This window comes from Scyliorhinus torazame, chromosome 23 (genome assembly GCF_047496885.1).
Source record: "Scyliorhinus torazame isolate Kashiwa2021f chromosome 23, sScyTor2.1, whole genome shotgun sequence".
NCBI lineage: Eukaryota > Metazoa > Chordata > Chondrichthyes > Carcharhiniformes > Scyliorhinidae > Scyliorhinus > Scyliorhinus torazame.
In genome coordinates this window covers 40562719-40584465 of record NC_092729.1, presented here as the reverse complement: position 1 = coordinate 40584465, position 21747 = coordinate 40562719, and the positions used below count along the sequence as shown (strand labels likewise).

Below are 21747 nucleotides of genomic sequence, written 5' to 3'. Positions count from 1 at the left end.
AACAAGCTCATTTACCTTGTTCCGTACACTGTGTGCATTAACATACAACATCCTCAGTCCTGCATTGACTCCACTCTTCTCACACTTGTCACCCTCTTTGCTCTGCCTGCGGCTGATGTCGTTCTCTTATTTTGTTCTATGTTCCCCCTTCAGTTATTACACTTTCTACGCTAACGCTGAGGGGTTTCCAACCCCTGACAGACTACGGTAAATCCTCCCGAGTGATTCTAGCAAACCTACCAGCCAAGGTATTAGTGCCCCTGCAGGTGAGATGCGGCCCATCCTCCTTGTACAGGTTTCCTTGGATCAGAGAACATTAAGCGGCGAATATTCTGAAGAATTTTGATAGGGTCAAGAGAATATTCCTTTTCCACTAATTGGTATGTCAGTGACTAGCGGTCACAATTACAAGACGGCAATCAAGAGAGCTATGAGTGATAGGTTTTTGGGGTTTTGAATGCGCTGCCTAGTGTTGGAGGTGGATTGCATTGGACTTTGCCGAAGAGAGCTGGATACATATTTGCAGTTGATGAACATAAAGATAGAACATGCAGTGCAGAAGGAGGCCATTCGGCCCATCGGGTCTGCACAGCAGGATACAGATCGGTTGGAGACTTCGGCAGAGAGTGCCAGATGGAGTCTGATGTGGACAAATGTGAGGTAATGCATTTTGAAACGTCTAATACGAGTGCGAAATAAGCAATACATATCAGAACTTCCGAGGTAGTGAAAGGCAGATGGACCTGAGTGTGCAGGTCAACAGGTAACTAAAAGTGAAATCGCAGGTAGAGAAACTCGGAATGTAGGAATATGTCAGGTTCTCCTTCATCCACGGCATTGAGCCTGAAGGATATGGAGGCTTTGGAGGGGGTACAGTGAGTTTACGATTATGTTGCTTGATATTGAGGATATTACCGGGGCAGCACGGTAGCATTGTGGATAGCACAATTGCTTCACAGCTCCAGGGTCCCGGGTATGATTCCGGCTTGGGTCACTGTCTGTGCGGAGCCTGCACATCCTCCCCGTGTCTGCGTGGGTTTCCTCTGGGTGCACCGGTTTCCTCCCACAGTCCAAAGATGTGCAGGTTAGGTGGATTGGCCATGATAAATTGCCCTTAGTGTCCAAAATTGCCCTTAGTGTTGGTGAGATTACTGGGTTATGGGGATAGGGTGGAGGTGTTGACGTTTGGTAGGGTGCTCTTTCCAAGAGCCGCTGCAGACACGATGGCCGAATGGCCTCCTTCTGCCCTGTAAATTCAATGATATGACAACATGCCTATCTCCGAGACAAAGCTACAATTATCGGTCGGGAGATCTCAACTGGAGATAACCCAAATGAAGTCGAACTGCTGGTCATACGAACAAGGAGAATGAATGACGAGGTGGGTGCAGGTTGTAGGGTGACATTTGACAGTATATGCAGTAGATATCACTCCAGGGGGAAGGGGGTACGGAATTGGGCATTCGTTGATATAGGAAATCAATGGCACAGTCCGGTACTTTATGCCAGTAATAAACCCCCTCCGCCACAGGATATTTGGTTTCACCTTAGAATATCAATTTCGCCCCCGAATGGATGAATCTTTCCCTACTAACATACCCCTCACACCTTACCACCAATATCACCACGAGCCGCACCCCCGACCGGCTCTGAGTCCCCACGACCACAGTTGATGCACCATCGGTGAAATCATGTCACATTCGGTCATTTACAGAATCAATCGTTGAGGAATGATATGGACACTCATTGAGAAATACTGTTCGCTTCTACCGTGCCACCTCGGTGACACGGAGCCGCCCCAAATGAAAGTTACATTGTTATTGCCGTGAACCGGAGCTGAAATAATCAATACGTAAAGCACATAGAATAAACATAGAAGTTTCATTTCAATGTTATTTACCTGATATGGTCACCTCCACAGCCTCGCTCATTGGGGATATTAGCTGCCGACCACTGACGGAAATTTCATATTGACAGGCATATCGCCCTTCACTTCTTCTATCAGTGGCCCGGAATGTTCCAAAATTGTCGTTTCTGACAATTTGACGGGAGGACAAACGTTGTTTATCTTTGTAAAAATTGAAGTATTTTTCTCGATTATCTCCAGTAACTGTGCAGGTAATAGTGAGAGTCTCTCCTCTTACATATACTCCGGTTGATTGATCAAGGACTGCCCTTGGCTTTTTTAGGGGATCTATGGTTAAGAGAAAGTGGATAGAATAGATATAAATGTATCAGAAGAATACATATTAGGGCCATTGTTCGGACAAAAATCTCCATTGATCTGTCTGAAAGCAACCTGAGTCTCTGAGGATCACAGGCCACCATCTCCTTTTTTAGAGAGAGCTGATTGTTGGGATTTAACCTGCCGTTCACCACACCGCAGGCAGGGGGGACAGCTGACAGTGTGAGGTCACATGTATACAGTAGGTTGCCCGAGGGGTACAACCCACTGTTGGCGTCTCTCCGGAAAACAAAACGGCCTCACAGTCCACTGAGCTCCTCCCTGACTAAATCCACAGGTTTGTTACAGGTGGTATTTTCAGCCTGAATTATGAAGCACAAGTCCCAGTGTGTATATAGCCACCTCCAATAGTGAAATGCACCCTCAATCCTGGCACCGGGGGATGTGTCAGACTAGATTATAGAGATTTGGTACAAGACTATCTGTATCTAGCTCCAATAGTGTAGCACTCAATACTGACAACGTCTGGAGTGTCAGTCTGGTTTAATCTTGATAATATATATATGCGTGTCTGTCTGGATTAACCGGGTGAATATACATATCGAGACAAAGCCAAAATTATATGTACGTTGAATTTGCATGGAGACAATCCAAATGAAGTTGAACTATTGGTCATACCAGGAAAGAGAGTGAATGACCAGTTGGATGGCTGGAGGTTGGAGAGTGGTCTTCTGGGCCAGGGTTTAGAGAACCCCAAAGTGCATCATGGAGTTCACCTGACCAACAACTTTTTGATTTTCATTTAGTGTACCCAATTCATTTTTCCAATTAAAGGGCAATTTAGCGTGACCAATTCACCGACCCTGCACATCTTTGAGTTGTGGGGGAGAAACCCACGCAATCACGGGGAGAATGTCCAAACTCCACACGGACAGTGACCCAGAGCTGGGATTGAACCTGGGACCTTGGGGCCATGAGGCAGCAATGCGCCACGGTGCTGCCCTACCTGACCCACAACTTTTAATAGATTGTGGTAAGGGGAGCACACGGCCCACTCGACAGGAGCGGTACAGCAGAAATGGAAAAGGAATTTGAAAGCAAAACAATATTTATTCCATGAACACAAGTTAACCTTTCTAAAACATAGTGAACATCTTTTCAACCAGTCATTCAAATACAACCCCCAAACAATACAACACTAAGTAATCCATGCTTTCCTTTTAACATCCATAAGACGTTTTAAAAAAACTTAACAGAAGCACATCAGGTTTAAATTCACCACTGAAAGCAGTTACCACTTTGAAAACCCCAAATGAACATTCATAAGCTTGCAGGGATTCATACACATCCTGGTGTCATTTTAGCTTCTCCAAAATTAAAATGAAACCAAACCCACCCTTCAGCAAAAGCCTGAAGCGAAAGAAAAAGCTGACAGACAGCCCAGCTCGACCCACTCTCTGACATCACTGCAGTAATCAACATCCATTTCAGAAAGGTACTCTCACATGACAGTGGCGTTTAACTAAGCAACATATAGCTCTCCATGGGGGCTGTAGGATCGGAACTGTTCATTCGTTGGTACAGAAAATCAATGGCAGCGTCCGCTCCTTTCAAGCAATATTATGTAATCAACTCCTAAATCACAGGACTGTGATTTCACCGGAGCTAGCTAAATATCTCCCAGTGAATGCACCTTTCCCTACTAATATACCCCTCACAGCCTGCATCAAATTTGACAACCACCCACTCCCCATACCGGCTCTCTGAGTCCCCAAATCCACAGCCGATGCACCACTGGTGAAGTCATGCCACATTCTGTCACTTAGAGAATAAATCGTTGATGAATAAAATGGACACTCATTTAGAAATGCTGTCGCTTCTACTGTGCCACCCCGGTGACACGGAGCCACCCCAAATGAAAGTTAAATTGTTATTGCCCGGTACCGGAGATGAAATAATCAATACGTAAAGCCCACAGAATAAATATAGAATTTTCTATTCCATGTTATTTACCTGAAATGGTCACCTCCACAGTCTCGCTCATTGGGGATATTAACTGCCTACCACCGGCGGAAATTTCATATTGACAGGCATATCGCCCTTCACTTCTTCTACCAGTGGCCCGGATTGGTCCAATTTTGTCGTTTCTGTCAATTCGACGGGTGGACAAACGTTGTTTATCTTTGTAAAATTTGAAGTATTTATCTCGATTATCTCCAGTCACTGTGCAGGTAATAGTGAGAGTCTCTCCTCTTACATACACTCCGGTCCATTGATCAAGGACTGCCCTTGGCGTTGCCAGCGGATCTATGGTAAAGGGAAAGTGGATAGAGTAGTTATAAATGTATCAGAAGAATACATATTAGGGCCATTGTTAGGACAAAAACTCTCAATTGATCTGTCTCAAAGCACCCTGAGTCTCTGAGGATCACAGCCACAGATCAAAGAGAGAGCTGATTGTTGGGATTTAACCTGCCGATCACCACACCGCAGGCAGGGGGAACAACTGACAGGGAGAGGTCACATGGATACCGTAGGTTGCCCGAGGAGTACAACCCACTGATGGCGTCTCTCCGGAAAACAAACCGGTCTCACAGTCCACTGAGCTGCTCCCTGACGAAAGCCACGGGGCTGTTACAGGCGCTATTGTCAGCCTGAGTTATGAAGCACAAGTCCCAGTGTGTACACAGCCACCTCCAATAATGAAATGCACACTCAATACTGGCACTGGGAGATTTGTCAGACTAGATTATAGAGCTCAGGTCCCAGACTAAATGTATCTAGCTCCAATAGTGCAGCACTCAATACTGGAGTGTCAGTCTGGATTAACCTAGCTCATATATATGTGTCAGTCTGCATTAACATGGAGAATATATAGATGTATATCTCTGAGACAAAGCCAGAATTATATGTCGAGAGGATTTGCATTGAGACAATCCAAAAGAAGTTGAACTTTTGGTCACACCAACAAAGCGAGTGAATGGCGAGGTGGGTGGCTGGAAGATGGAGACTGGTGTTTAACGGAGCAACATGGAGCTCTCCATGGGGACTGTAGGATCGGAATTGGTCATTCGTTGGTACAGAAAATCAATGGCAGAGTCCGCTCCTTTCAAGCAATATTAAGTAATAAACTCCGAAATCACAGGACTGTAATTTCACAGGAGCAAGCTGAATATCTCCCCCAGGTGAATGAACCTTTCCCTACTCGCACACCTCTCACACTACGCCCCTCATTTCACCACCACCTCCTCCCCATACCGGCGCCTGAGTCCCCAGAGCCTCAGCCGATGCACCATCGGTGAATTCATGCCACATTCTGTCATTTAGAGAATCAATCGTTGAGGAATGAAATGGACACTCATTTAGAAATACTGTCGCTTCTACCGTGCCACCTCGGTGACGGGCAGCCACCCCAAATGAAAGTTAAATTGTTATTGCCGTGAACCGGAGCGGAAATAATCAATAATCAAAGCCCACAGAATAAACAGAAGTTTCATTTCTATGTTATTTACCTGAAATGGTCACCTCCACAGTCTCGCTCATTGGGGATATTAGCTGCCTTCCACCGACGGAAATTCCATATTGACAGGCATATCGCCCTTCACTTCTTCTACCAGTGGCCCGGATTGGTCCAATTTTGACGTTTCTGTCAATTCGACGGGTGGACAAACGTTGTTTATCTTTGTAAAATTTGAAGTATTTTTCTCGATTATCTCCAGTAACTGTGCAGGTAATAGTGAGAGTCTCTCCTCTTACATATACTCCGGTCCATTGATCAAGGACTGCCCTTGGCTTTGCCAGCGGATCTATGGTAAAGAGAAATTGGATAGATTCGTTATAAATGTATCAGAAGAATACATATTAGGGCCATTGTTAGGACAAAAATCTCCATTGATCTGTCTCAAAGCACCCTGAGTCTCTGAGGATCACAGCCACAGATCAAAGAGAGAGCTGATTGTTGGGATTTAACCTGCCGATCACCACACCGCAGGCAGGGGGAACAACTGACAGGGAGAGGTCACATGGATACCGTAGGTTGCCTGAGGAGTACAACCCACTGATGGCGTCTCTCCGGAAAACAAACCGGTCTCACAGTCCACTGAGCTGCTCCCTGACTAAATCAACAGTGCTATCAAGCGGAATTTACTAAGCCATAACTTGCTCACTGCCGCTTAGATCCGGTTTACCACGGTTACTCATCTGCTGGCATCATTACAGCCGAGGGTCAAACAAGGAAAGAAGAGCTGGATCCCAAACAATAGCTAACACTTTCATTGATATCGAAGGTCGAATATGGCTTCAAGGAGCCTTAGCAAAACTGGAGTCAATGGGAATGAGTTCTGAAACTATCCTCTGTTTCGAGTCATACAAAGCGCAGTGTATGATGGTTGTGGTTGTTGAAGGTCACTCACATCATTATCTGGACATCACTGCAGCAGTTCCTCAGGGTAGCGTACTAAGCCCAGAAACGGAACTGGACGAGCCTTACAAACACTGTGGCGACTCGGAATCCTGTGGCAAATAACTCAGAGGTTGGAAATATATCGCTGTTCCTTCACTGTCCCAGTGTGAAGACCGGGGTATTTCCTCTCTAACGCACAGGGACTGCGCTTCAAGAAGGCAACTCACCAACACATTCTGAAGCGATATCAGGGATTTGGAATAGATTGTGGCCCAGCCAGCGAAACCAACATCTGGGAAATAAGAATGTAAAAAGGGGTTGCATGGAGTGGGAGTTAAATGTTTTTTCCTCTGCCTCATGAGAGTGCGACCAAATCTGCTTAAATCGGCTCATTCACGGATTACTTCCGACAGTGCAGCCCTACCTCAGTCTTTCCACGGGTTTGGGGTGGGGGCTAGTGTCGGCGTGGATTATGGAGCTCAAGCCTGAAAGCATATACATCTACCCCGCCCAGTGCAGCCTTCTTCAGTACAGGCATCGAGGTTCGTGTCAGCCTGTGTTATGGATCACAGTTCCTGAATTATTTACATCTACCTCCAAGAGTGCAGCACCTCCGCAGTAGCAGAAACGGACGGGCTGTAGAAGGAGTGCTGCTCCGGATTATCGACCTCAAACCCTAAATTCTTTATATCTAGCCCCTGACAGTGCAGCACTCTCTAAATACTCACGCAGCGTGGGAGTTACTGCACCATCATGTGGCAATGATCACAGTCTGCAGTTCAGTTCCAGACCACATCATCTGTGGACTGGATACTTCACACCTCCTCCTGATTGGCTCGTGTGGTCTTCTCTGGCTCATAGTTATAGATCAAGTATCCAGGCCCCAAACGTTCATGGATTCTGTCAGGATTTTATTCAATTAAAATGCTCCCTCTCAGTATCTGACCTAAAATGTTCTTACATTAGACGGAACAGGATTTGTAAAATAACAATGAACTGAAGCAGTTATCTTAAAAAAACCACTGTTTTCAGTCCCTCACCTGCTATTGTCACAATCACAGATTCGCTCACTGCGGATGTTCTCTGATCATGCACACAATAACAATTACACGCAAAATGTCCTCCATTGCCGATTGCAGCAAATGAGAAAGTTGCAGAGATGTCCTGTGTGGTAATTCCATCACCCTTAAAATGTTGACCATCTTTGTAAACGTAGAAGGTTTTATCAGAATCACATGTCTGGCCGGTGCAGGTAATGGTGACATTCTCTGTTTCTAAATACACTCCAGTCGGTTGATCAAGTGATATATTTGTCTTTGTCCGGTGAACTGTGTTGACCGAAACAGAAATAATTATTAAATAGATCATCAGGACTTCATGTACAGTGAGAATGTGATAACTCAGTAACTGCTGAACTGTGCTGGAGGGAAATGTTTGCTCCGGCATCTCATGTTGACCAATATGACGTTAAGGAGTTTGGTTGCAAAGAAACAGTGAGATATTTGAAATTGCAGAATACATTTCAGTAGCTCAGCTCAGCACGTGATACAGATATTTAAATGTAACTAGATCTGAAAGTAGTAAATAAAATAACAATAAATATAATAAATCAGTGGAATACCCTTTACCAAAATGAGATGTTTAATCAGAAATATTTTCCTGGAAGTGATGATTTAATTTGACGTCAATATTTATGCTAAGTACAACCGATTTAAATATGTAATTTAAAAGTGTGAAAATCTATTTTAATCTGTGTAATTTCAAACAATGGATTCTCTTCGCTTAAATAAGTACATACAATTATGGCAGAGGTGAGTGACTCTGTCAAGACTGACAAACTCAAGCGGGGAATTAGGTGAGCTAAAACTGGGCTTGAAATGTCATTGCCATTGGGTTTATTAAAATCCCAATGCATTTTATACATATGCGAGGAGCAAGAGGGTTCCTACGGATAGAGTAATCCCACTCCAGGACCAAGGAGGCAGGGCATCCGTGGAGTCAGAGGAAGTGGTTTATATCCTCAAAGAGTACTTTGCATCGGTATTCACCAAGGACAGGAGCATGACGGATGTTGGGGTTGCGGATGGGTGGCACAGCAGTACAATGTTTGGGTGGCAAGTTTGCACAGTGGCCGGCACTGTTGCTTCACAGCTCCAGGGTCCCAGGTTAGATACCCGCTTGGGTCACTGTTCGTGCGGAGTCTGCCCGTTCTCCATGTGTCTGCATGGGTTTCCTCCGTGTGCTCTGCATTCTCCCCACAAGCAAAAGTTGTGCAGTTTAGAGGGATTAGTCATGATACATTGCCCCTTATTGCCTCAAAAGTTTGGACGTGTTCCTGGGTTATCGGGATAAGATCGAGGTGTGGCCTTGAGTATGGTACTCTTTCCAAAGGCCGGTGCCGACTGGATGGGCCGAATGGCCTCCTTGTGCACTGTAATTTATATGATTCTAAGGGTGTGCGAATAATAGAGGACGCGTCAGCATAACGAAGGAGCAAGTGCTGGATATTTATTAATGCACTGTTAGACATGTGCCCTCTGCCGGATGGGATATATTCCAGGGTCATGGGAGTCAAAAGAGGTAAAACCGGGGGCTTCCACTGAAAGCTTTGCATTATTTTTGACCACAGGCGAGGTTCCAGAGGACTGGACAATAGCTAAACTCCCTTTGTTTCAGACGGTAAGCAATAATAAACGAGGTAACTATCGCCTGTTGAGCCTGACGTCATTGGCGAGGAAGCTATTGGAGAACTCCCGAGGGACAGGATTTATTCGCATTTGGAACCGAATGGACTTGTTAGTGACTGGCAACATAGTTTTGTGCGGGGGCGGTATTGTCTTATCAACTTCATTGAGTTTTTTTGAGGAGGTGCCAAAATTAATTCATGAGGGATAAGGTGGAGATGTCGTCTCCATGGACGTTAGTATGGCGATTCACAATGTCCCTCATGGCAGACTGCTACAAAATATAAAGTTGCGTGGGAGTCGGGTGTGCTAGCTAGATTGTAACAGAACTGGCTTGGCAACAGGAGACAGAGAGTAGTAGTACAAGGGAGTGTTTGAGAATAGAGTTACGTAACTCGTGGTGTTCCACAGGAATCAGCGCTTGGACTATATTTGTTTTGAATATATGTAAATGATGTGGAACAAAACTTCGGTGCTCTGTTCAGCAAGTTTTCAGGTAACGCTACGATATATGGAGTTGCAGATAGTGACGGGGTCTGTCAGAGAATGCAGAATAATGATAGATCGGAGAGTTTGGCAGAGAAATGACAGGTGGAGTTCAATCCGGACAAATGCGAGGCGATGCATTTTGGAAAATCAAATTCAGGTGTGAATTATTGAGTAAATGGCAGAGCCCTTCAGAGCATTGACATACACTGAGATCTGGGCGTTCAGGTCCATATTTCTATGAAAGATGCAATGCAGGTGGACAATGCGATCAAGAAGACAGACAGTCTGCTTGCCTTCATCCACCGGGGTATTGAGGACAATTGATGGCAGATCATGTTACAGTTATATAAAACTTTATTTAGGTCACATTTGGAATATTATGTGCAGTTCTGGTCGCGACTGGACCAGATGGGCTTGGTTGGCTTGGAGAAAGTGCAAAGAAGGTGTTCTGGGGTATTGCCTGGTCTGGAGGGAGTTATCCCTGAGGAGAGGTTGCATCAACTCGGATTGTTTCCGTTTGAAAGACGGAGGCTGAAGGGTGACCTGATTGAAGTCGGCGAATTTAAGAGAGGTATAGACAGGGTGCATAGTCAGAACTTTTTTTCCAGGGTGGAAGGCTCAATTACAAGGCCGAGAGGCTCAACGTGAGAGGGGGAACGTTCAGGGGAATTGTTTTTCACGGAGACGGGGGTGTGGCGCCGGGAACGCGTTGCCAGTGGAGGTAGTGGTGCCAGGCCGATAGCAACGTTCAAGACATATCTTGCTCGACACATGAACGGACTGAGAATGGAGGGACACAGATCGCTTGGGCAAGAAGTGCTAAGTGATAATCAGGAATCTGGATTGGCGCAGGCTTGGTGGGCCGACGGAACTGTTCCTGTGTTGATATGTTATTTGTTATTTGTTTGTTCTAATTACTGCCCTCACGAATGGGCCTTTCAGAATCTGCTTGGGATACTCTGCGAAGCGAGCATTCCATGGTGTGATGTTAATCTAAAAACAAAAGGAAGGCAGCAGTTGGAGCCAGCTATTAGTTAAGGACCACTGACATATTCCGAGTTTGGATTTGTTGCGAAATGGAGGAAAACCGTACTTTGATGGCCTTCCACTGCTTTCAGTGTCCATGTTAATAACCTCGTCCCAAACACCAGTCCGCCCTTGGCACCCTGTAAACTCGTTCCCCAGACACGAACTGGATCCTTCTCATTGATATCCGCCTGAGCTGACAGAGACACTTCACCATCTTGAAATCATATTTGACCCTACGTTGATTTCTGCACCCATGAATGCATCATTGCTCAGGCCAAAAAAGTCAATCTCCATGACATCCGCTGACTCCGCCCCTGTCTCAGCCCACCTGTCTTTCCTGCCTCCGCACATGTGTATTTCAACTCTCACCCGGTGGAGAACACATCTGTCACACTGCATCAGAATGATTGTAACAGAATATCCGGTGTCCTCAGTGCCAATGCAACCTAAGGTCCATTAATGTCGGAGCTCCATTCTCTAAGAACTAAATTGTGCTCCCCTAAACGAAAGCCAATGAATTGAAAACTGCCTGGATTAAAGAAGAAAATAATTATATTCCGGAACGCTCCATGTCCCTCGTGTCATCCCTATTTGTGTTCTGTTCCCCAGCTCCTGAAACCCGTTGCTATCTCTACACCCATATAATTGTGGGCCCTAGAGCTCACTTAGACATTCCATTGCCCTGTAATGAGTTCCTGCAGCTGCTTTGGGACCCTGAGCTCTGGAGTTCGCCCCCTAAAACTCTCCGCTTGAGTCACTCCCCCTTGAAGACCTCCTTCTCGTCACAGTTTTTGCTAATCTCCAATGCCATCTCCATGCTCGGTGTTCAATGGATATTTGCTCCCTTGTAGCGTTTAGGACGAGTTACTGCAGTACTGCCACTGTATGAATAAAATAATGTTTGGTGAGGCCTTTGGATGGGAATGATAATGGTGGACAATTGTGTCCTTTTTTCATGCACTAGACAGTGAGACTATTTCCCTTCATTTCTGCTCAGATGGCAAGTGAGAAAATCTCAGGAGTAGAAGAAGCCCATTTCATGGGCGATTCTAACAAGCAATTAATCACTAGGTGAGTGTTTTAGATCTGCTAGAGCATCTGAGTTAGTTGTTAATTTCAGACATGAGGGTTATCGGTTTTGCAGTTTATTCGGTACTCCGAGGATAGGCCTCAATTGGACAGTGGAGCAGTTCGAAGACATGCAATGACACCTTTGGATATGCTGTACATATATTTGGAATTGTAACTGCAAACATAAAATGAATACTCATATTTCACAGAACTTCAGCTGTTGCCAACTTCAACACGACACGCCTCCCTCGTCATCCTCCCCCGATATGTGTGAATGGGTGACGTGTCAACAGAAAATACGGTATTTCCGGTCGCATTGACAATCTGGTCCTGCATTACCATTGTCAGTGTTGTAGCACGATGGGTTACAACATTCAGATCAATAACCATGAAGAAAAAAGGATTGATTAAACAGGACAAGAATTAGTAGTTCAAGGCAGTTTATGAAATTGGAGAGATATGTCGCCACTTACTTTGTGAAACGCTCCTTTCAATCAGGGAAATCACTGAAATTGAGAAAATAAGAATGAATAAAAGGAGCATCAAGACCATTCCTAGAATTAATGAAACAATGCCTGTTCCAATGCAGCGCCAAAGTGCCCGTTTCAGAGGCTTTGTTACGAAACACACATCCCGAATTCCCTGATATCCAGGTATTCCTTTTTGGCGGCAGGTAAGCATCTGATTTTATTTTAAGCTTTGCTGTTGGAGCTGTTGACATGTCAGGACGTACATTCCAGTCAAGCAGCTCGCTGTGGAGAAGAAAGTCCCCCTTATGCCCGTTTATTTCTTGTGCCAATCAGGTTATATCGAGTATCCTCTGGCTCCCCACTATTCTGCACATAAAGATGATTAATCCTTATGCAATCAAAAATATCGAGTATGATTTTGAAAACTTGAGTTAAAGCTCATCTGGATCTTCGCTGCTTGGGGGAAGACAAGCCCAGCGGCTCCAACACTGCAGTGCGGATATTGGGGAATAAAATACACTCGAGTGCCAGGGCCTTCAGTCGGAAAGATCGGGATAATTTTTCCCGGGGATACGGTACCCAAAGATTGGAACTTTCCCCGACAAATTGTAATTGATCCACCGTCAAATACTCATTTTAAATCTCAGTTACGGAGTTTTTTTTCTAAATTAAATGTATTACCATGTCTTTAGATATAAGAAGACAAGTAGCTGAGGGGACAGAGTTGCCATAGAGTTTTACAGGATACAGAGAGACCATTCGGTCCAGAGGTTCTGTGGCAGCCGTCTGGCACATATCTATTCTTATTCCATTTTCAGCAATTGGTCCCGAGACTTGTATGTTATAATGTCTCAAGTGCTCACCTAAATACTCCTTCAATGTTGTGAGGATTCCCACCTCTTCCATCCTTCCAGGCAGTCAGTTTCAGATTCCCACCTTCCTCTGTGTGAATGTGGTATTCCCTCAAATTGCCTCGAAATGACATGTTTCTTACGTCATATCCCCTGGATTGTGCCCCTCTACTCGTGGGGAAAGTTCCTTCCTATATACTCTCTCTATGTCGCCAATAATGTTGGGCTGGATCATTCTCTGTAATGTGTCTCTGTCTCTGCCTTTGTCGCAGTCTCTCTGTATGAGTCTGTATTTGTGTGTTTGTGCCTGTACGTCTCCCAGTGTGAGGTTTGGAATTAATAATTAATCGTGGAACACTTCCAATTTTCAGCAACATGTTCCAACCCTCGAGCACCATATTCTCGGAGAAACGTTTCCCAGCTTCAGACCTGTCTGTGCGTTTTTGTGCGTGTATCTCTATCTGCGTATCTGTCTCTGCTAGCCTGTGTGATTGTTGTTGTCTCGCTCTCGTTCTGTACATATAGCTCTATGGGTACATAAAAAGCAAGAGGGTAGCCAGGGAATGGGTTGACCCATTGAAGTACAGGGGAGGGAAACTATATGTGGAGCCAGAGGAATTGGGCGAGGTATTAAATGAATACTTTGCATCGTAAGAGAAGCAATTTCATTTCATTTCAATTGGCGGATGTTGAGTCTGGAGAAGGATGAGTAGATAGCCTGGGTCACATTGATATCCAAAAAGACGAGGTGTTGGGCGTCTTGAAAAATATTAAGGTGGATACGCCCTCAGGGTCTGATGGGATCTACCCAAGAATTCTGAAGGAGGCAAGAGAGGAAATTGCTGAGCCCTTAACATAAATCTTTAGATCCTCACTGTCTTCAGGTGATCTCCCGGAGTACTGAATATTAGCCAATGTTGTTCCTTTGTTTGAGAAGGGTAGCACTGATAATCCAGGGAACTACAGGCCGGTCAACATTACGTCAGTGGTAGTGAAACTACTGGGGAGAATTCTTCGAGACAGGATCTACTCCCATTTGGAAGCAAGGGGTCGTAATAGCGAGAGGCAGCACGGTTTTGTGAAGGGGATGTCGTGTCTCATTAATTGATAGAGTTTTTCGAGGCGATCACAAAGATAACGGATGCAGTTACGGCAATGGATGTTGTCTATATGGAGTTCAGTAAGGCCTTTGACAAGGTCGCTCATGGCAGACTGGTACAATAGGTGAGTCACTCGGGATCAGAAGTGAGCTGGCAAGATGAATACAGAACTGGCTAGGTCATAGAAGGCAGAGAGTAACAATGGAAGGGTGCTTTCTGATTGGAGGGCTGTGACTGGTGGTGTTTCGCAGAGATCAGTGCTGGGACCTTTGCTGTTCATAGTATATATCAATAATTTGGAGGAAAATGTAACTGCTCTGATTAGTAAGTTTGCGGATGACACAAATATTTCTGAAATTGCGCACAGCGATGAGGACTGTCAGAGGATACAGCAGGATTTAGATCATTTGGATACTTGGGCGGAGAGAAGGCACATGGAGTTTAGTCCGGACAGATATGAGGTAATGCATTTTGGAAGGTCTAATACGGGAAGGGAGTTTACAGTGAATGGTAGAACCCTCGAGAGTATTGGCAGTCAGAGAGATCTAGGTGTACAGGTCCACAGGTCACTGAAAGGGGAAACACAGGTGGAAAAGGTAGTCAAGAAGGCATACGGCATGCTTGCCTTCATTAGCCGGGGCATTGAGTATAAAGATTGGCAAGTCATGTTGCAGCTGCGTGGAACCCTGGTTAGGCCACACTTGGAGTGTAGTGTTCAATTCTGGTCGCCACACTACCAGAAGGATGTTGAGCCTTTGGAGAGGATGCAAACGAGATTTAACAGGATTCTGCCTGGTATAGGGGACATTAGCTTTGAGGAGCGGTTGAATAAACTCGGGTTGTTCTCACTGGAACAAAGGAGGTTGAGCGGCGAACTGATTGAGGTCTCCAGGGGCATAGACAGAGTGGATGGTCAGAGACTTTTTCCCAGGTTGGTGGGGCAATTACTAGGGGGCGTAGGTTTAAGGTGCGAGGGTCAAGGTTTAGAGGACATGTACGAGGCAAGTTTATTTACACAGAGGGTAGTGGGTTCCTGGAACTCGCTGCCGGAGGAGGTGGTGGAAGCAGGGACGATAGTGACATTTAAGGGGCACCTTGCCAAATACATAAATAGAACATAGAACATAGAAAATACAGCACAGAACAGGCCCTTCGGCCCACGGTGTTGTGCCGAACCTTTGTCCTAGATTAATCATAGATAGGATGGGAATGGAGGGATACGGACCCAGGAAGTGTAGAAGATTGTAGTTTAGTCGGGCAGCATGGTCGGCAGGGGCTTGGAGGGCCGAATGGCCTGTTCATGTGCTGTACTTTTCTTTGTTCTTTATTCTTTGTTATGAGTCTTTATGTGTATCTGTCTATGTTTGCGCTGATGTGTCTTTATATTTCAGTCTTTGTGACAGTCTATGTGCCTCTGTCTTTTTTGTGTGCTCATGGATGTGTCTGTGTGAGTCTGTGTGTTAGTTTCTGTCTTTCTCTTTACCCACCTCCATTTGTCCGTTTGTGTGTATCTTTGTTTCTTTGGCTATCTCGGTGAATGTTTCTATGTGTTAGCCTTGTCTTTCTCTGCGTCATTTGTCTGTCAGTCTCTGTGTTTGAGATAGTCACTTTCTATATGTCCGTCCCTGTGTGCTTACCTCTGTTTGTCTCTGCATTTCTGTGTGTCTGACACAATCTGTGTGCCTGTTCCTGTGTGCTTACTTCTGTTTGTCTCTCCCTTTCTGTGTGTCTGCCACTATCTGTGTCCCTGTCCCTGTGTGCTTACCACTGTTTGTCTCTGCCTTTCTGTGTGTCTGTCACTAACTGTGTGTCTGTCCCTGTGTGCTTCCCTCTGTTAAACTCTGCATTTCTGTGTGCCTGTCACTATCTGTGTGCCTGTCCCTGTGTGCTTACCTCTGTTAATATCTGCCTTTCTATGTGTCTGTCACTAACTGTGTGTCTGTCCCTGTGTGCTTCCCTCTGTTAATCTCTGTCTTTCTGTGTGTCTGTCACTTTCTGCGTGCCTGTCCCTGTGGGCTCACCTCTGTTAATCTCTGCCTTTCTGTGTGTCTGTCACTAACTGTGTGTCTGTCCCTGTGTGCTTCACTCTGTTCATCTCTGCCTTTCTGTGTGTCTGTCACTATCTGTGTCCCTGTCTCTGTGTGCTTACCACTGTTTGTCTCTCCCTTTCTGTGTGTCTGTCACTATCTGTGTGCCTGTCTCTGTGTGCTTACCTCTGTTTGTCTCTGCCTTTCTGTGCATCTGTTACTATCTGTGTGCCTGTCCCTGTGTGCTTAGCTCTGTTTGTCTCTGCCTTTCTGTGTGTCTGTCACTTTCCGTGTGCCTGTCTCTGTGTGCGTACCTCTGTTTGTCTCTGCCTTCCTGTGTGTCTGTCACTGTCTGTGTGCCTGTCTCTGTGTGCTTCCTCTGTTTGTCTCTGCCTTTCTGTGCATCTGTTACTATCTGTGTGCTTATCCCTGTGTGCTTAGCTCTGTTTGTCTCTGCCTTTCTGTGTGTCTGTCACTGTCTGTGTGCCTGTCCCTGTGTTCATGCCTCTATTTGTCTCTGCCTTTTGTGTGTCTGTCACTATCTGTGTGCCTGTGTCTGTGTGCTGACCTCTATTTGTCTCAACCTTTCTGTGTGTCTGTCACTATCTGTGTGTTTGTCCCTGTGTGCTGTTTGATGTATGTTCTCGTCTATTTACCACTCACTGTGTGAATGTCTCTCTGTACTTGGCTGTCTCTGTGACTTTCTATGGCTGTGTGCCTTTAGATATTGGTGTCAATGTGTCTGCATTTGTCTGGAAGAACCATGATGGAATGGATACGGAAAGTGAGTTTCGGCTGCTAAAGTGAAGGATAAAAGCAAGACCAGGAAGTGGTTTGCACGATATGGTTCCATACGTAATGTGTTCACGAAAAAACATCAATCTCCGCCGTCTGTACAGATTATTCAATTAGTTAAATCCAGGAGATGAAGCAGAACGTGCCGTTTAAATAATAAGAACCGAATATTGTTTCAATTTTCGGAATCTGGAATTAGTTTGTGCACTGTCCGAAACGCAACATGAAATCGATAAATGAAGAAACAGAAATATTAGTGGATAGACATTTTAACTTCCGCCTGGGTGTATTTTAGTGACAGTCAGCGTTTGTAGCTGAAACCAGTTGTTTCAGATCAGAGGCAGAACTCCTCATACAAAATAAACTTCACCATTGAGAGTGGAAGCAATGGGCCATCGGAAGTCTTGTTTACTGACCCTGTTGAACAATGCTTGGTGAAAATCTCTGTCAAATATTTCGAAAAAATGAAACAGATAAGTCTTGAATAAATGGGCGTCATAAATGTCGGATTGATAGACTGAACCCCCTGCACTTATTTATCCAGACTGATCCATACCTGCACGAATCCAATTATGTTTAACATATTTCAATATTAATTAACTCTTAAATGTTCCACACATATCGCAGAATATGTTAACATGCAGATATATTGCACTGTGCCGACGTGCTGGGGATTTAAGCGCCATGAAACTGAATAAAAAACATGGCAATATTATTCGACAAGGGGTTTAAGAGGAAATGAAAAGCTAAAGTAAGCATTCGTCACTTGGGGTAGCAGACAGAGAGAGAGAGAGAGCGAGACAGACAGACAGACAGTTGGATACAGAATAACTGAGAGAGAGAAAGACAGAGTCAAAATTTGGAAGACTCCCACATGTCAGATGCACCTACTTGTGACAATAAAGTTTGTTATTGTGACAGCTGTCACCCATCTGTACCGGGGGTGTGACCAGGTGTCTAGAACGCCTCTTTGTGATGCTTTTCCTCACCTGAATGCTCCTCAATTGATCCAACTTCTGCTTCAACCGATTGAAGCGATCTGTGAGGATCTGCAATTGGGTATACATACTGCAGATACACTTGATTTGAACGCTTGAACTGTCAAGGATTTCCCACATCTCACAGGCGAAGCATTTTAGCCCGCTTACTGACATTTCTAGCAGTAAGTAATCAATAAAAAAATAAGTACTCATTATATTCTTGTTTTTAATAAATTTAGAGTACCCAATCATTTTGTTGCAATTAAGGGGCAATTTAGTATGGCCAATCCACCTGCCCTGCACATTTTCGGGTTGTGGGGGTGCAACGAACGTAAACACGGGGAGAATGAAACTCCATACGGACAGTGACCCAGAGCCGGGATCGAACCTTGGACCTCGGCGCTATGAGGCAGCACTCCTAACCACTGTACCACCGTGCTGCCCAACTTACTTATTACATTGTTATTAAATTAAGTTACAATTACCTATATGGTCCCTGGTGCTTGATTTCTACCATAGATATTGATTGATAAATACAATAAACTCCACCCTCCAGTCTGTCGCGGTCAGATCACAACTTCTCATCTCGGGTGGGCCCTTGTAAGTGATTTGTTTAGCCGCGAAAATCCCCACGCTAAATTTGTGCCGTAACCGGAATAAGTCTACGCCCTCCGGTTTAGTTGTTCCTCTTCAGAAGCAAGTAGCTCTGATGTTGACTTTATTTAGATGTGGAAATTGAAGTGTATTAGGTTACTAACCTTGAATATATTTTGGAAGCTTTAGATCGTGCGATCAAGTTGTGTTTTTCAGTAATTTACAAACTGTGTTAGCTGTCAATTGCAAAGAGGTTTCCTTAATATGAGTATGGTTAGGTATGTGTTTAGATTAAAGTTTGTGTACCATAAAATACACCTATTGAGCAGTATTAGTAACCTTGGATGACTTGTCTGCGCTCATAGTCCCACCAATTGCAAATTCCAAATTGTTGGCAGTCTCCCACAGATCTCACACTATAGATTAGGTACCTATCATCTGACCTTGAGATCAGTGTTCCCATACATGAAGCTTCAAAGTGGCATGTAAAAGCGAATGAATATGTCAAAAAATAATTTAAAACAATGTAATAAATTCACTTTTTAAAAAGAAAAGCAGATTATTGGGAATTATAGGAATCTCACGGTGGATTGTCGGTGTCGATGATTGACGTGGTCCCCCTTGTGGGGAGTCGAACTCAAAAGGCACTAAAATCTGACTAAGACATCTCTCATTTTATACAGACATGGGAAGGTATTTATTCTTTCAGAGGGCAGTGAATCTGTGGAATTATTTACCGCCGATGTGTCCAACGGTTGGGTCGTGAAAAACATTCAGTGTTGAGATAGACAGATTTTTAATCAGTAATGGAATCGAGAGCTATGCGGAAAGAGCGGGAAGCGTGGTGTTGAGGATTATCACGTCAGATCGGTCATGATCTAATTGAATGGCTCGATTAGCCGAATGGCCTACACCCGACCCTGTGGTCTTACCATAGAAATCATCGAATATAAAGTGCAGGAGGAGGCCAATCGACCCATCGAGTCTCCACCGGCCCATAGGAAAGGGTACCCCAGTTAAACCCACGCCTCCACCCTATGTCCGTAACCCAGCAACCCCAGCTCATCTTTTTGGACACTAAGGACAATTTATCTTGGCCGATCCGCCTCACCTGCACATCTTTGGACAGTGGGAGGAAACCGGAGCACCCGGAGGAAACGCACGCAGTCACGGGGAGAACGTGCAGACCCTGCACAGACAGTGACTCAGCGGGGAATCGAACCTGGGACCCTGGAGCTGTGAGGCCACAGTGCTACCCACTGCGCTACCGTACTGCGCGTTATGAAAGAATAAATTCTGGGGAAAAAATTGACCGTCCGAGCAGTCGCGTTTTTTTGCGTCGAATTATGAAGGAACCGCTTTCGGATGAGTCGGACAGTATTATAAAGGGTTACAGGCAGACTGCTCGATACATCTGCCCGAGGACAGGGACTTTATTGGGTGGGGAGATATGACAATTTGAGGGCTTTCTCCTTGGTGCACAGCAAGATTAATTGGCGGTTATAGATGTTTGGTAAATAACTAAAGCTGTTGATTGGCTGAAGGAGCAGTGGTTGTTTGCACTGGCATGTCATTGATAATCAGACAACTCTGATTGAAGTCTATTGAGAAAACAAGCGGGAGGTGGAGCGATTTGAGAACAGGATTGTATTCAGATATGTTTCCAAAGTTCTGAATGAGCTGGTGTGGGATATGACGTCATGTCCCTCTGAATATCCTATATCAGCCCGGTCTATTGGGAGTGGGCGTTCACGCGGAGGGGTGTGAGGGACCACATCTGACACATGGATGGACCACGAGAAATAGCGCCAAAGGTTAAAGACAGTGAATTACCGTGCAATGACAAGTTATACCATGCATCGTTTTGTGGGGAAGCGATCTTAGCATGAACATTTCAATATATGCTACTGACCCTTTCTGTGTGTCTGTCTCAGTCTGTGAGTCTGTGTTTGTCTATGTGGTGGTGTTTGTGCAGTGTGTCCAGGAAGCTTTTCTAACACAGTATGTAGATTGTCCGACCAGAGGAGGGGCAATATTGGATTTAGTACTTGGTAATGAACCAGGGCAAGTGATAGATTTCTTAGTGGGGGAGCATTTTGGAGAGAGTGACCACAATTCTGTGACTTTCACTTTAGTAATGGAGATGGATAGGTGCGTGCAACAGGGCAAGCTTTTCAATTGGGGGAAGGGTAAATACGACGTTGTCAGACAAGAATTGAAGTGCGTAAGTTGGGAACATAGGCTGTCATGGAAGGACACAAGTGAAATGTGGAACTAGTTTAAGAACAGGTACTACGTGTCCTTATATGTATGTCCCTGTCAGGCAGAGAAGAGATGGTCAAGTGACGGAACCATGGTTGACAAGAGAGGTTGAATGTCTTGTTAAGAGGAAAAAGGAGACTTATGTAAGGCTGAGGAAACAAGGTTCAGACAGGGCGTTGGAGGGATACACGATAGCCAGGAGGGAACTGAAGAAAGGGATTAGGAGAGCTAAGAGAGGGCATGAACAATCTTTGGCGGGTAGGATCAAGGAAAACCCCAAGGCCTTTTACACATATGTGAGAAATATGAGAATGACTCGAGCGAGGGTAGGTCCGATCAAGGGCAGTAGCGGGAGATTGTGTATTGAGTCTGAAGATATAGGAGAGCTCTTGAACGAGTACTTTTCTTCTGTATTTACAAATGAGAGGGGCCATATTGTTGGAGAGGACAGTATGAAAGAGACTGGTAAGCTCGAGGACATACTTGTTCGGAAGGAAGATGTGTTGGGCATTTTGAAAAACTTGAGGATAGACAAGTCCCCCGGGCCTGACGGGATATATCCAAGGATTCTATGGGAAGCAAGAGATGAAATGGCAGAGCCGTTGGCAATGATCTTTTCGTCCTCACTGTCAACAGGGGTGGTACCAGGGGATTGGAGAGTGGCGAATGTCGTGCCGCTGTTCAAAAATGGGAATAGGGATAACCCTGGGAATTCCAGGCCAGTTAGTCTTACTTCGGTGGTAGGCAAAGTAATGGAAATGGTACTGAAGGATAGGATTTCTGAGCATCTGGAAAGACACTGCTTGAT

The 21747-nt window shown here is 45.0% G+C and overlaps 1 protein-coding gene across 1 annotated transcript in view; it reads right to left on the bottom strand.

Moving 5' to 3' along the window:
* The window catches only part of LOC140399740 (leukocyte immunoglobulin-like receptor subfamily B member 2), a 44277-nt gene extending 42329 nt beyond the window's left edge, over window positions 1–1948 (bottom strand). The window contains exon 1 of the mRNA XM_072489252.1: window positions 1901–1948. Coding sequence (XP_072345353.1) covers window positions 1901–1931 — 31 coding nt within the window. The 5' untranslated portion in view covers window positions 1932–1948. The remainder of the gene's footprint in view (window positions 1–1900) is intronic.
* Between the last annotated feature and the right edge of the window lie 19799 nt (window positions 1949–21747).